Below are 13,347 nucleotides of genomic sequence, written 5' to 3' on the forward strand. Positions count from 1 at the left end.
GAAAAAAATTCACATTCTACCTTTATGAAAAATGCCTGAATTTCTAATTTGCAATACAATTTACTAAAAAAAAAGGCTATAAAGCAGAGTAATATCAAGTATAGTTATTAGGGCATTTTTAGTGGACTGTAATAAATACGCTCCGGTTTCGTGGCACAATTTCTGACACATGTAGATGAAAACCTGACAGGTTTCTGGAAGACAAAGAATATTTTAAGGTGCCAGATTTTTCTTTTGCTGTATTCTTTGTCAGTAACTCATACTGCAATATTGCATGGCTAAAATGGATGGAAATAAAATCAATGTCTGAAAACTGGCAAAAAGAAGGTGAGATTCAAGAATAAATGTGGCATAACTTTTAAGTAACATGGTAATGATAGGAAACCATTGTTTGAATGCTGTCTATTCCACTGGTTTTGTTGTTAACTAAAAAAAAAATAATTATAAAAGTTTCAGAAAATAAAATGAACAAAAATAGAGGCTTACTATACATAAAATGAATAAAATAGTTACACACAACACTCATCATGCAGTCTGAAGGTGAGGCTACTGAATATTACTTGGAGCACTGTTACCAATAATTTACAGCTTGGTCAAATTGTAGCCATAAAGTTGGATTATCCAAACTGGGGTCTGCTTGAAATTAGGATTTTGGGAAAGCTGTTGCAAAAATTACTAAGCAACTTTTGAGAATGAGACAGTGAGAGAAAACATGCTTCCACTGCACTTAGTATCTCAGTTATGAGAAATTACCTGTATATTCATGCCCATATTAAATCTGTTAATGCATTTATTCCTTTATTCTGCCCCTTACACCTTCCTGTTGCCCTAATCTGGATCTCAAGGCACATTCTGATTTCCTTCTCTGCACTAGGATTACAATCTCACATACTTGTGTCCCTCTGGCACTGCTCCCATTTTCTCCCCAAGCCATTCCCAGTTTCAGCTTCCAGCTTCCTCACTGCATAGCTCAGGGTCTCTACTCAATCCTGTAACAATGCAATGCTGTGGGCAACACTGGCCACAGAAGACATGAACTCAAAGGGTTAAAGTCTGGCAATGATAAAAACAACCAAAAAAAGTGTTAGAAGTGCTCACCACCCATAGTAACAGTGCCCGCAAGAGGCAAATTCACAAATAGGCAATCTGCTTTTTAATCAGGTGTATTTATCAAAAGACTAAGCTCTTTTCTGAGCTTGCTTTGATTTGCTCATTGTGCAATTGGCCAATGTTAAAATTGTATTAAACATAAAAGTAATTTTGTTTAAGTTAACTCTTAGGTTTTTAAAGTGCCCAAATATAAAAGCATTGTAACTATTCTTCCTGCAAAGCAAATATTTAAAATATTCTTTATCCAAGACTAAAGTATTAGAAAAATTCTAAGATACCCACTCTCAATATTTGTGAATAGTTTTAAACAGTAGTGCCAGATAAAAGGATTTCAGGCTGCTATAAAAGAACATTTAAGTCAACAGAGGTTTTAAATTCTATGGTTAGAATGTCCGTAAGTGAAAAAAAAAAAAAAATCTTTCCCAGGGAATAGGAAAGAATTCTAGAAAATTATTTTCTCATTCTGCAGCAATAACCTAGAATTCAAAGTTCCTTACAATTTGCTAAAAGATGCTGAAGCTAGGCTGTGAAACAATGACACAATTGTTTTACACTTAATTTCAGCTCCAGCTGAAATTGCTTTACATTTCATTTCAGCTCTTGTCTTGGAACCACATCAGCTTTTGTGCTTGAATCCCAGTATAATGAATTCACAAGATCTTTCAATTTTCTGCAGAGCTACAGTATACCCAGACAACCTGTTTGTGTTTTTTAAAAATTATTTATTTACTGAAGGCAAGCCTTTGTGAAATAAACACCCCAGCCCCATAGCCAACCATCCAAAGACACTTTTATATAAACAGAGGATTCTCAAGGCTTAATGGTATTCCCTTTCCTAATGCAAGCAAGCATCGATCATGACTTAATTTCAGCAGCTCAGTCCACCAAATATGAAATTAGCAATTTTTTTTAAGGAGTTCAGACTCCTCCAGTTCTCTAGCATCCTATTTTTAATGAGTTCAGAGAATTATAATCTATCAATTTAATTTTTTGTCCTTGTCTCATTCTGCTGTGCTGTTTCTCTTTTGCTTGAGATGTTGCTAAAAGATCCACAATGTAAGGTTCTATTTGAACACTACTTTTAAAAAACAAATGATCATGTATTTTTTTCCACTCCATTGAGAAATGAATTCAAAAATCCATCAACCTTTCCCACACTATTCTTTTTACTAGTTGGAACTATTAAGGTTTTCTGAAATTCTGTAATAGAAATGTAGCCTACATATTATATATTGCAATGAACATGATTACATTTAATGTATTTACTATGGCTATAGAATGGCTATTTAGGAACTTCTTTCTTATTTTCATTTTTTTGCCAATAGCGTAAAATCTTCTTGGATGACCTAGGGCTAATGCTAAGTAACCTTTATGTGTACTCTAGGACTTGTATTCCAACTGCATTAATAAACTAAGCATGTAATTTTAAGGTTTCCATGGTGGCATCCTGACAAAAGCATCCATAAATCCAACAGCAGAACTGCATAAAGCATGCCTATGTTACTGTAAAAACATTTCCAAGAGTTACAGTATGGTTTTCAAGAATCACAAAAAAAATAGCACCTTGGAAAAAAATGGTAATTTGTCAAGCTACAGAGACCTAGTTTCACTCTGTTTAAACAGACTTTTTCCACATGCTAGGGAAGGAAGAAAATGAGCAAGCAGAAAGGAATGGGGAAGGTCCAGTCGTACATTCAAACAATACTGCTTTTCTTCTTATGATGCACAAAGAGGAACTGAAACTCTTTTGTACTGATTCTTCTCATAAAAATTAATTTGAATAAATTTTTTGTCTTGATTATGTGAAACATTATGGACACCTACATTATGGAGCTAACTGTAAAAAATACCGTCAGCATAAAAAAACATCAACATGTATTTTTCATTTTAATTTCTCAGAAAATTGGGAGTGCGAGAAATAATCTCTCTACATGAAATACAATTCAACAACAAAATAAACAAACAAGAAACACTGCCAAGCCATAGCTCTTGCAGGCTCCCTATTAAAAGGGATATTAAAATTTTGATTCACTCAGCATTGTGTCCCTTTTAAGCTGTATGTAGACATAACCTGGTAATGAAAGCAAAAGTCTTCACCAATTCCCATTACCACCTGTAATGAACTGCAACGAATACCAAGGATTTGAGGAAAGCCTCAATTCTGCTTTCCTTCCTACAACAGTTTCTTTTGTAGTCTTGAGCAAGTTAGTTATCTCTGTGCATTAATAAACTGAAAAAAGAGCCTATTTGTTGCTTTTGAGAAATAATTAGCTTCTCAAAGTTGCACACATGGGTTTTTAGCAAGAGCTTTGTAATGTTTATTTAGAAGTTCTATTTTTGCAGTTGTTTAAAATTCATAGTTTGCTTCACATACTCAGGTCAGCTTTACCACACTATGGGCCAGACCACTAAAAGAGCACTCATTTAAAGCTGAAAATATTTAACTGAGCTATTCATTGCATTCAATGTAACAGGAGATTTTTCTCTCATGTTACGTTCTCTATTAAATCCCTATTCTGGTGTAATTTGACAAAGATGAGGTGATGTTTGCAGTTGGAGTTGCATCATAAAAATCTCTTGCTACAGTTACATGGACAGTTAAGAAAACTGCCTTGGAAAAGACTATGTTGAAGAAGAAATTAGTTTGCTAATGCTTTGCTTCAAATACAGCTGTGCCTAGACTGGAGCACATTTCAGCAGTTAAGATACCCATTCCAGTGCTGAAGTCTGTAGAGTCCCTTTAGGATAGAAGACATAATAACAAGAATAAATGTGTAGCTTGGAAACAGAACTATCATACTCTGTGTTTGTTCACAAATATTTGAATTTACTTATGTTGCAGTGTTTCTGTACTAATATAGAGTACTAATATATAAACAGTGTTTTATTCAGGAAACTGCAAATAAATTATATTTGGCACCATAGCTCTTAGACACTATAAAGATAATAGAAATAGAGGTTCGGTACACATACTTAAAAAAAAATCATGATAGTATCCCTTTTTTTTTTAATATAACACTGTCTAGGACTTATTAATTACAATGTGGAGATGCATCAAAATGTGAGACTGCATGATGAAAAGATTGAGAGCCAGAAGAGAAACTAGTTTTCTAATGTTTTGACATGCTTAAAACCAAAGTAATGAGTAGAAAATTACAAACCCGTTTGTGACTTATTAGAAGTAAATTACAAGCTCAGACTTCAAAGTCCACTCAGGTATAGACCCCAAACACAAATGAATGCAAACAGATAATTACTTTTATGTGTATATACATTTGTATTTCATATGCGTGCTCTATAAATACACTGGTCATCTATATTAATACATATGTTCACAAAACTTTATGTAGCCCTAGAAGGTGGCTCTGCAGGTTAAATACAATACTCAACAAGTTGATCTTTTCCTTTTGTACTGTAGATTTGCTTATTGACCCTTTTTATTTGGAGAAATTTGTATTACTATACCCAAGCTTGTGATAACTAACCCTAGCAAGCCATGAAGTCTCACATGAAAGCTCACAAGAAAGTTACAAATTATTTGATGGTCTCAGTCATTCCATTAGGTATGTGAAGAATGATACACAGAGCTTGCCACTGTGCAGAATTAGTCTGTTTTAATCAGCATAGTGAAAATATGTATTCCAATGACATCCTATTTCACAAGAGATCAACCTCTAAAATTGGAATTCAATCTGCATTGAGGAGAAAAGCAAAGAAAGTGCTCACTATCAAGACCAATGAAACTGATCACTATCTAAAGCAGAACAACTTGTTCTGATACACATTCAGTTTGGTTAAGTGCGTGTCCTTGGAAATCACCTCCTTAACTGTTACATAAAGTGGGAACCTCAAGGAGTCCTGTACAAAGAGCTCAGGTAGCCAGAGGGAGCAACTGAAAACATAAGGAAAAGGAGGATGAGTGAGAAAGAGGCAGAAAATCCAATTCAGTAGGAGCAGGCCATCAACCTGTTTTGAAACTGATGTTATTACACAGGAAAAAGGGGTTGTCTCACAAGCAGGTCTTCGCTTTGAAGCTGAATTCACTTGCAATCAGTCCATTTTTAACTCCTGCTTAACTTAAGAGTGGATAAACTGGCAAAGGGATCATAAATTCACAAAATAGATTTAAAATAAGGATATGGTTAGTGTTAAAGAAATGTATGGTTCTGGCCCAAAGCTGAAAATGCCTTCTTAGAGAGTAGCTGTATTCAAAATAATAATCTCCACTACAAAGAAAAGAGTATTTTATTAAATAAGTCAATCACACAGTAAGGTCCAATAAAAATAACAGCAGGAGAAGCTAAAATGAAGTAGAAGGCAGCCCACTGTGAATGGAACATCAAGTGGGGAAGCTGTGCTTCCTGAGGGGTGCTCCCTGAAGAACGGTGCATACCACCAATTCACCTTGGCACATCCTTCTGCTCTCTTAAAAAGAAAAGGGAAAACACATACCAAAACTCTCTCCTTCCATTCCAATGGGGCCAGGCTGAGGAGTCTCTCCATTCTTTAAGCAGTTATGAATGTATGCTGCCTTCCACCTGGCGTACTTCCTGTGCTGGGCGTTCTAGGGGAGGGAAAAGGCCAGCCATTTTAACCACTCACTTCTGCATATTAATGCATTCAAAACAGAAATATAAACATCTCTTCCACCTTCTCTGCTGTCATTTGACACCCTTTTAAAGATAAACAACACGTATAAAATTAATAGGTGAATTAAAAAAAAAAAAATTAAAATAACAGCTCTAGCAAGATCTCAGCATGAAAGGATAATGTGGAGCTCTTCAATTAGCACAGCGTATCAGGAAAAGGAAATAAATTACACCAAGAACATCTAGTATGAAATGCACAGCACTGTCTAGTAATTATTGATATGAAATAAAGAAGAAAGCTTCCTATCACCATAAATTTAGATGATTATTTGCTTTAGATTTAAATATTTGAAACTTAAAATGCTGCTATGCTGCTGATCAGAAATATGAAATCTTTTCTCATTATATTATTTTATAATTTTAAATTGTATTTAAAAGCATGGATACGGAAAGGCTGATGTAACTGCAGATTAATGTGACTTGTTTGTAATATTCTATGGCATCAAGATTTTCCATTTTGTTTTTCAAAATATACTTTACTGTTCCTAGGTACAACTTTAAACATGTCAAAACATGAAAGGAAGATTGGCCACTTTGTATCTCCTGGGACTATTACAATAGTGTTTAATCCAGAAAGAACTGTCAATTGATGCAAGAAATATTAAACTGATTATGCAAATCAACTACTTGTCAAAAGTTGTATGGAAAACAACCAGTTCTGACAGTTATGAGGTAATATAAATCAAGGAACAAGGCTGAATATAAACAGATGAGAAATGTGTAAGGATGAGTGGAATCATTTGCCCAAATGAACAGTGCAAGTTGGGATAGCATGCTTCACACCAACATTTTAAAATTAATTAAAAAAATTATTTGGAAATTAAATCCAAAGTTTCTAAGAAATTAATAAACTGAAATTCAATACCGTACTTCACAAAGCCTATTGCACTGTCACCAAGAACAGCATAGAGAAACACAATACAAAAGGTATCTCCAGCAAGATCCCTTGCTCATATTTAATACATTGTATCACCCAGGATGCTCAGGCAATCCAGGAGAAAGATCTAGTCTTCATTTTCGAAAACAAGATATTCTCCAGAAAAAAGCCTATTCTGCTGACATATTTATTAAACCACATTCACTCTACCTGAAAAAGGAAATGTGCAATTGGAAAATATGGCTTTCTGTTAAAATTTGTTCTAATAATCATTTCTGGTCAGTCAGTGTTACAGATCAAATTCTTTCATTTTTAACAAACACTCTAGAAGCCACAAAATACAGAAAACACATACCCAGAGTATGCAACTTTTAGGAAAGATTATTATGCAATATTTAAAAGCCTTTACATCTCCCCTCCATTCTAACATGGCGAGTATTTACTGGAAAAGTGTGAAGGTGCTGTTGTAGCAGGTATTGCCAGGTGCTGGCAACTCAGCATGGCAGGAGTGGTGAGGAGAGGCCAGGGCTGCCCCACGCTGGATAAAACCAGCTCCAGTGCTCCCACCTTGGGACACAGTTGAGGCCCTCGGGCATCTGGTGGTGCCCTAGGGAGAGCTTATTTGAGGGAGTGCCAAGCACCCTCAAGCCCCACACCCAAGATGCTGGAGGGAGAGAGGAGAAGGCAACAAAGAGTTTGATGTCTGTCCTGCATCCTGACTGCAAAGCTTATCATTCCAGAACTCAGAAGTGAAATGCTGTTTGTTTTGGTTTGTTTGCAGTGCTGCCCCTTTTCAGAAGGCTGCCCTGTTGAATGAATGTTACTACATTGAAGTAAATGAAAAGAATGCTGCTGTCACAGAGCTTCCTACTGCTTTGATCTAAGCTGTGTCTTGTAAAACACATCTTCCAGAAAATCCTTCTGCCTAGTTCTAACATGGAGATATAGAACAACCACTCTTCATCTGTGACACAATCCATTCATACCAACCAATAATCAATCACTCACCATTTAAAAACATACATATGCTAAACACCCATTTTCTGATTCTCAGTGTGAAATACCTGCATTCTATGCCTGTTGATTTAAAAGCCTTTCAATAGCTGATAGTCCATATATATGAATTTCAATTATCTATTGAGAAAATAGGCAGATGTCATGCTCTGAGTGTATTTCTGAGTCTGAGTGGCTGACATAAACTTCTGCAAAAGTCTAAGACAGTCAAGTCATACTTCTCCCATCATCCCTTTACATGAGAATGAATAAGGAAACTGTTGAAATATAATGATGCTATACAGAAGAGTAAATATTTTCTGTATTTCTTGTACACCCTCTTTTACTGTCGGTGTTCACCAATCAAACAAAATGAGAGAATTCTGCTTTTTTCCAATTACAAAGCATTTCCTTGCAGCATCAACAATAAAAACCCCCAGTGCAAAGTAGAAAATGTACCCCTGCTAGCATTCTGCACTGACATTTGTAACAACTTCTTCCATCTTCAAAGCAGGATTGCTTCAGGTATTCTGAGGACTCAATTGTCAGTGCACTGTCCTGTGCACTACAGATTAATATTGTTTTTTTCAGTCCAATGTGCAAATGTGCATTCACTTTCTGGCTCTAGGAAATATTAGTACTGGATCTAGGAAAGGATGTCAGGGTGCAGAGCAGACAGTTTAAGGAGGACACATCAAAGAGCAAACTTACTTGTGCCTCTCTATAAGATGGAAATTTTGGATTGGTAGTCTCAGGCTACAGAAGATGGAGAATCTTGAAAGAACTCTTCACCAAGCATTTCTCTTGGGTAAGACCTATCTTTAGTATCTACACTTACATCCTATAGTATTCAAGAAGTGCACCACTATCAAAACCATGCTTTTACCTTCTTTCTAATGTTTACAAATGAAAGTAGCCACAACAACTACATTTGAAACTGATCAAGTACTGACTGCACTTTAGGCACACTTAACAGATTAGGAGATTTACAAACAGGTTGTCAAGCATGTGAATTTCAAGCAGGACATGGAAAAAAGTGAAGGTGTCTCAAGCTAGGAACCTTGCATAATTTTTCCCCTATAAGCATTCCCACTTGCTCAATATAACGCTATGTATCCCACAGTACAAATCAAAATTTGAATTTCTAAATGATACTTGTCATGAAGCATCTTCTAACAGATGTCAAGTATTTCATCTACAATTTATCTGAAATACTTAGCATGATTCTTTATGGTTCACTAACAAGTATTTGGCTACACTACTAGAACCTATATTCTTTGAAATTCATATTCATGAATTATAATAGCAACGTCTGTGCTTGGAAAAGCAATCAGAAAATACACTCATATGCCTAACACTTACCTCTTCAGAGAGCTCCCCAAATACCGTTAGAACATCTATCAGGAGACTTGCAGTATAAAAGGACTTTATCATGTTTCTGCAAAAAAGAAAGCATTTTGCTAACCTGGTAACGTCAGTCTCTCAGAATCACATTTTAGGACTTGTAATCTTAGACCATACTGGCTTTTTTCAAGCCAAACATCGGGGTTTTTTTTCTTTTAATCTGATGTTATAGAAGCTGATTCCCAACATTTAAATCCAACACTATTGATTAGTCTCCTAACTACTATTCAGAAAATGTTCAGTATTTTTTGTGTAGGACATCAGAAATCCTGTGTTAACTTAGAAAAATACATTAAGATGCCATAGTAACTGCTGTAAACCAAATCACATAATGGATCATCACGACTATTTTACTATCACTGATCAATAGAAACCATAACATGCTTGATAAAATAAAGCACAGTATTAGCCTGTGGTTTTAGAAGGCTTGCCAGTAGGTTAAGCAACTCCCTAAGGAACACAAGGAGGAGGATACCAGTTAATGTGTGAAGTGAAACCTAAAAGTAGTAGCAAATTGAGTTTTTCAGAAGAGAAAAGAATGTATTAAAGCCCAATTCTTGTTTCCAGTGAAATTAAAGAGCATTTGGATATTCACATTCCCTGACCAGTATCTTAATTCAGATAAGAAAAACAAAGATTTGCACCTACTTATGAAATTGCCCAGCTCTGTCTTCATTATCTGCATACAAAAACATTTTCAAGGCGTAATTCTCCACATGAGCAGAACCAACAATTTCCTGAGTAATTGCTTCATTATCACCAAATTGCTTTTTCATCTGAAAAATATTGGAAAAATACATTAATTACTTTATTAGACCTTAGCAATTCTGCAAACACAAAAAGAACCTGCTGATTAAAACAAAGTCAAGTACAATTTAAAAAGAAACAACTTAAGCTACATTTTACAATTCTGCAGTTTCAAACATAACAAATGCTAAAAGCAGCAGGTGAAAGAGAAAGCACATTCATCTGGAGAGAAACACTACAAATAAGTAGCTCTAAATCTTCGGTCACAAAATGCTTATAAAAACCACCAACACAGCAACATCCTCTCCCCCAAAGTTAAACACAACTACAGTGCTGTGAAAGAACAGCAACAGATATTTTTCCCCTTAGTATCTGAAAGACCTGGCACTCTGAAGCCTGTGTCAGGATTCAACACAGTTCAGCTGGTGAAATAATGCATGCTTTATAAAGGTGCTGTAGATCAGAGGGATCGATAATGTATCTTCCCTCTTGTAAGGTTATTTCACTGCAGTTCATTACATCTTTCCAAGTCTTTGAGCCCTACCTTGACCAGTCTAGAGACCTATGGATTTACTGGAATTTTCAGTGTAAGCAGCGTATTTCAATTCAAAGAACTCTTTTCAAAGATGTTAAGAGTGCAAGAATCCTCAGGTTTCCTAATAAAAATCAGCAAAGCAAACAACCCTGTAACAGTTACAACAGGTGGATTTACAGCTTCTGAATAGGCTTACTGTTTGCACATAAGGAAATCTCAGGTTATCCTTAGAGAACAAAAACAGGAACACTGCATGATACTAACCTGCAGCCTTTATTTTGCCAAAAGATTTAAAAACAATCTCTGAATGGCAGTTATTTTTCACTGTGCGTGCGAAGAAAATTTAATCATGCAGGCAGCATTTCCATATTTTTTTATATTGCTGCCAACTTTCTAAGACATAGAATGTTGCCAGAAAAGTTACTGGATTTCAGTAGTTCAATATAAGCTTTCCAAATAGAATTTTAAATTTGAAGTTTAAACATAAGTTTTTTCTATATGTGGTTTTCAAAGAGTAATTGTTCTACAAAGTGTAATTTTCTTGTGAAAGTACCAAAATTAGTGTGTTCAAACGAAACAGCCAAACACTGAAGCTAACTCAGGAAGAAAACTGTTTGTATACATATATTTCCTTAACCAATCTGCACACCTCACACTCAGAGAAGAACTGATTACTGTACTTGATTTGATTCTCAATTATTTCAAACACACAACTAACACTGTTACATACACTGCTAAAAGTATTAAAGGTAACCAAGTTGTTTACTGCTGAAATTATCCTTTACACCATTTTACACTACCTGTGATTCAATACAGCAGTATTGGTGTTTCAAACGTTAATACAAAATCTCAACCTAAACCTCAAGGCATTTAGGTTTAATCTTAAAAAAAATTAAACCGCACCCCTCTACGCCCCCTGGTGGTCACGGGCAGATGGAAACAGTAAATCCTAAATTACAGCAGGGGTCCAACTTTTCCATAAACACAAACTTCTAAGCCCCAAAACTGCTCTATTAGACTTGACTAGGAGCGCTCTCTTCATCCTTCCACCACCCGGATACATAGAAGAATCTTCAGTATTGTGCATCAGTTGTCACACCCCTATTAAAGGTGTCAAATTCCAATGAAATAATACACCAAGAAATCACTGTACACTGAATTTTCCATTGCAAAAAAACAGTGATAAAAAAAGCAAGAAGCACAAGTTATGAGAAAAAAAAAAAAAAAGACAAATGGTTCATGTTACATTTATTTTCTGAAGAATCACAAAATGGTTTGCATTGGAAAGGACCTTAATGGTCATCTAGTTCCAACTCCCCTGCTGTAAGCAGGGATGATGTTCACTAGAAGAGGTTCAGGACTATGCAATCTGGCCTTGAATACTTCTGTGGGTGAGCCATCCATCTTTCATAACTGAAGGCTGCTGTACTAGTTTCACACAAGCTCTTCAGGCATTGCTAGACTTTGGATGGAATTACCAATACTGAACAAGAAAAGAACTGCTGATAAATCTTTCAACATTGCTTTCTGCTTCCAAATGAGCACTTAGACCTTAGAATCAAAAAACTTCTTCCTTTGAGAATTTTGAAAACTACAGGATATGAGCATAAACAGCTCCTGGAACTTAAACTCACCATCTGTACCACAACTTTACCTTTCTTAGTTTAACTCTCTTTTATTTAAAGCTTTTTAACAGTATCAGGTCCTTTCAGACCAGCGTGGCATAGCTACCCCTTACCCACAGAGATTAGGCTGTGCTTACTAGAGTTTATGAAATAAAATCTCTAATCTTAAAGACAGGATTCAATCAGAAGTATCTTTATCTTTTACAGAATGTTTTAAATAACTCCCTGGATACAACAATTTAGGTTAGATATTTCAAAAGCATCCAAGGACTAGGCTATTAAGTCCTACAGCAGTAAAAATAAATGTACAGACTTCAAGGAATCAAAGGCAAATCCATTAAAAGTCTTCTAGAACACCCATGTTAACTTCATAATGAATTATGATTTTCCATGAGAACATGCATAAATAAAACACTGTAATTTATGCTGTCTACACAACTCTTATTTCTAAATTTCAATTATGTTTGTACATGCATACATATATACAGCTTTATCTCCTTCCAATCCTTCTGCAATTTATTACACACAACTGAAGTTCATGCAGTATGCTTGCATGCAGAACAGCTGCAGAGAAGAGACAGTATTTCCAGAAATTTAAATAAAATTAAATTAATATAATCATAATTTTTGAAGAAAGCAATAATTTCTACTTACAGCTTCCAACTGATCCATAAGTTTGGATAAAAATTTACGGCACTCTGGGGTTTTACTATCAATCTTCATCCCTGTCTGCATTGCATACAAACGACCTTGAAATGATACAAAACACACAAAAAACACTAAGTGATAACCTAAGGCAAAACCCATAAGCAAAGCAAAGCCCCCCAACACACCTGAAAGACAGCTCATGATTTAACCACACACTGACTCCAGTACTACTGAGCAGTGACAGCAAAATATAAGGTTTGGTCTTGCAGAGATACTAGGAGTTATTTTCGGGAGATTTATGTTTTATTTTTCCTCCATGACTATTCCTTTTAATTTTAAACTGATGTTTGTATCACTATTAGGCAATATCAAGTGCTTTTATAAACTACCACCACCCTCACTTGCAACTCACCCAAACAGGAACTTCAAACTGATTTGGAAGAGTGCATGGATATAAATGGAACTGCATGTGGCAGGAGGCAGTTAAAACACTTGAACAAATGGTATTAAGCACCTACTATCTCCATGTACAGGCATACACAGCATCAAAATACTAAAGACAAAAAATTTATCTTTAAACCAGACAATCCAGACTTTATCAAACTTCCCCTGCAAGCAGAGTTGCCAGTTTTTAATAAGATCTTGAAAATGAATGATTAGCATCTTCTGATTAAAGATTAATTTTTTACTACCAAAAATCTGTGAGTTGTAGATTTGCAAATGGCAGAACTTTATAGGCTTCACGAAACTGTGGACAAA

The 13,347-nt window shown here is 35.4% G+C and overlaps 1 protein-coding gene across 4 annotated transcripts in view; it reads right to left on the minus strand.

The window, feature by feature from the left end:
* VTA1 (vesicle trafficking 1) overlaps window positions 1–13,347 on the minus strand; it is a 39,039-nt gene that overhangs the window by 12,387 nt on the left and 13,305 nt on the right. For all 4 annotated transcript variants that reach the window (XM_086877366.1, XM_086877363.1, XM_086877365.1 and 1 more), the window contains exons 2-5: window positions 12,595–12,689; window positions 9,682–9,809; window positions 8,992–9,067; window positions 5,563–5,674 (exon numbers count right to left, since the gene is read on the minus strand). In XM_086877366.1, the coding sequence (XP_086733492.1) occupies window positions 5,563–5,674; window positions 8,992–9,067; window positions 9,682–9,809; window positions 12,595–12,689 (411 nt within the window). The remainder of the gene's footprint in view (window positions 1–5,562; window positions 5,675–8,991; window positions 9,068–9,681; window positions 9,810–12,594; window positions 12,690–13,347) is intronic.

The sequence above is a fragment of the Cyanistes caeruleus genome, chromosome 2 (genome assembly GCF_971803275.1).
Source record: "Cyanistes caeruleus chromosome 2, bCyaCae1.hap1.1, whole genome shotgun sequence".
NCBI classification, from domain to species: domain Eukaryota; kingdom Metazoa; phylum Chordata; class Aves; order Passeriformes; family Paridae; genus Cyanistes; species Cyanistes caeruleus.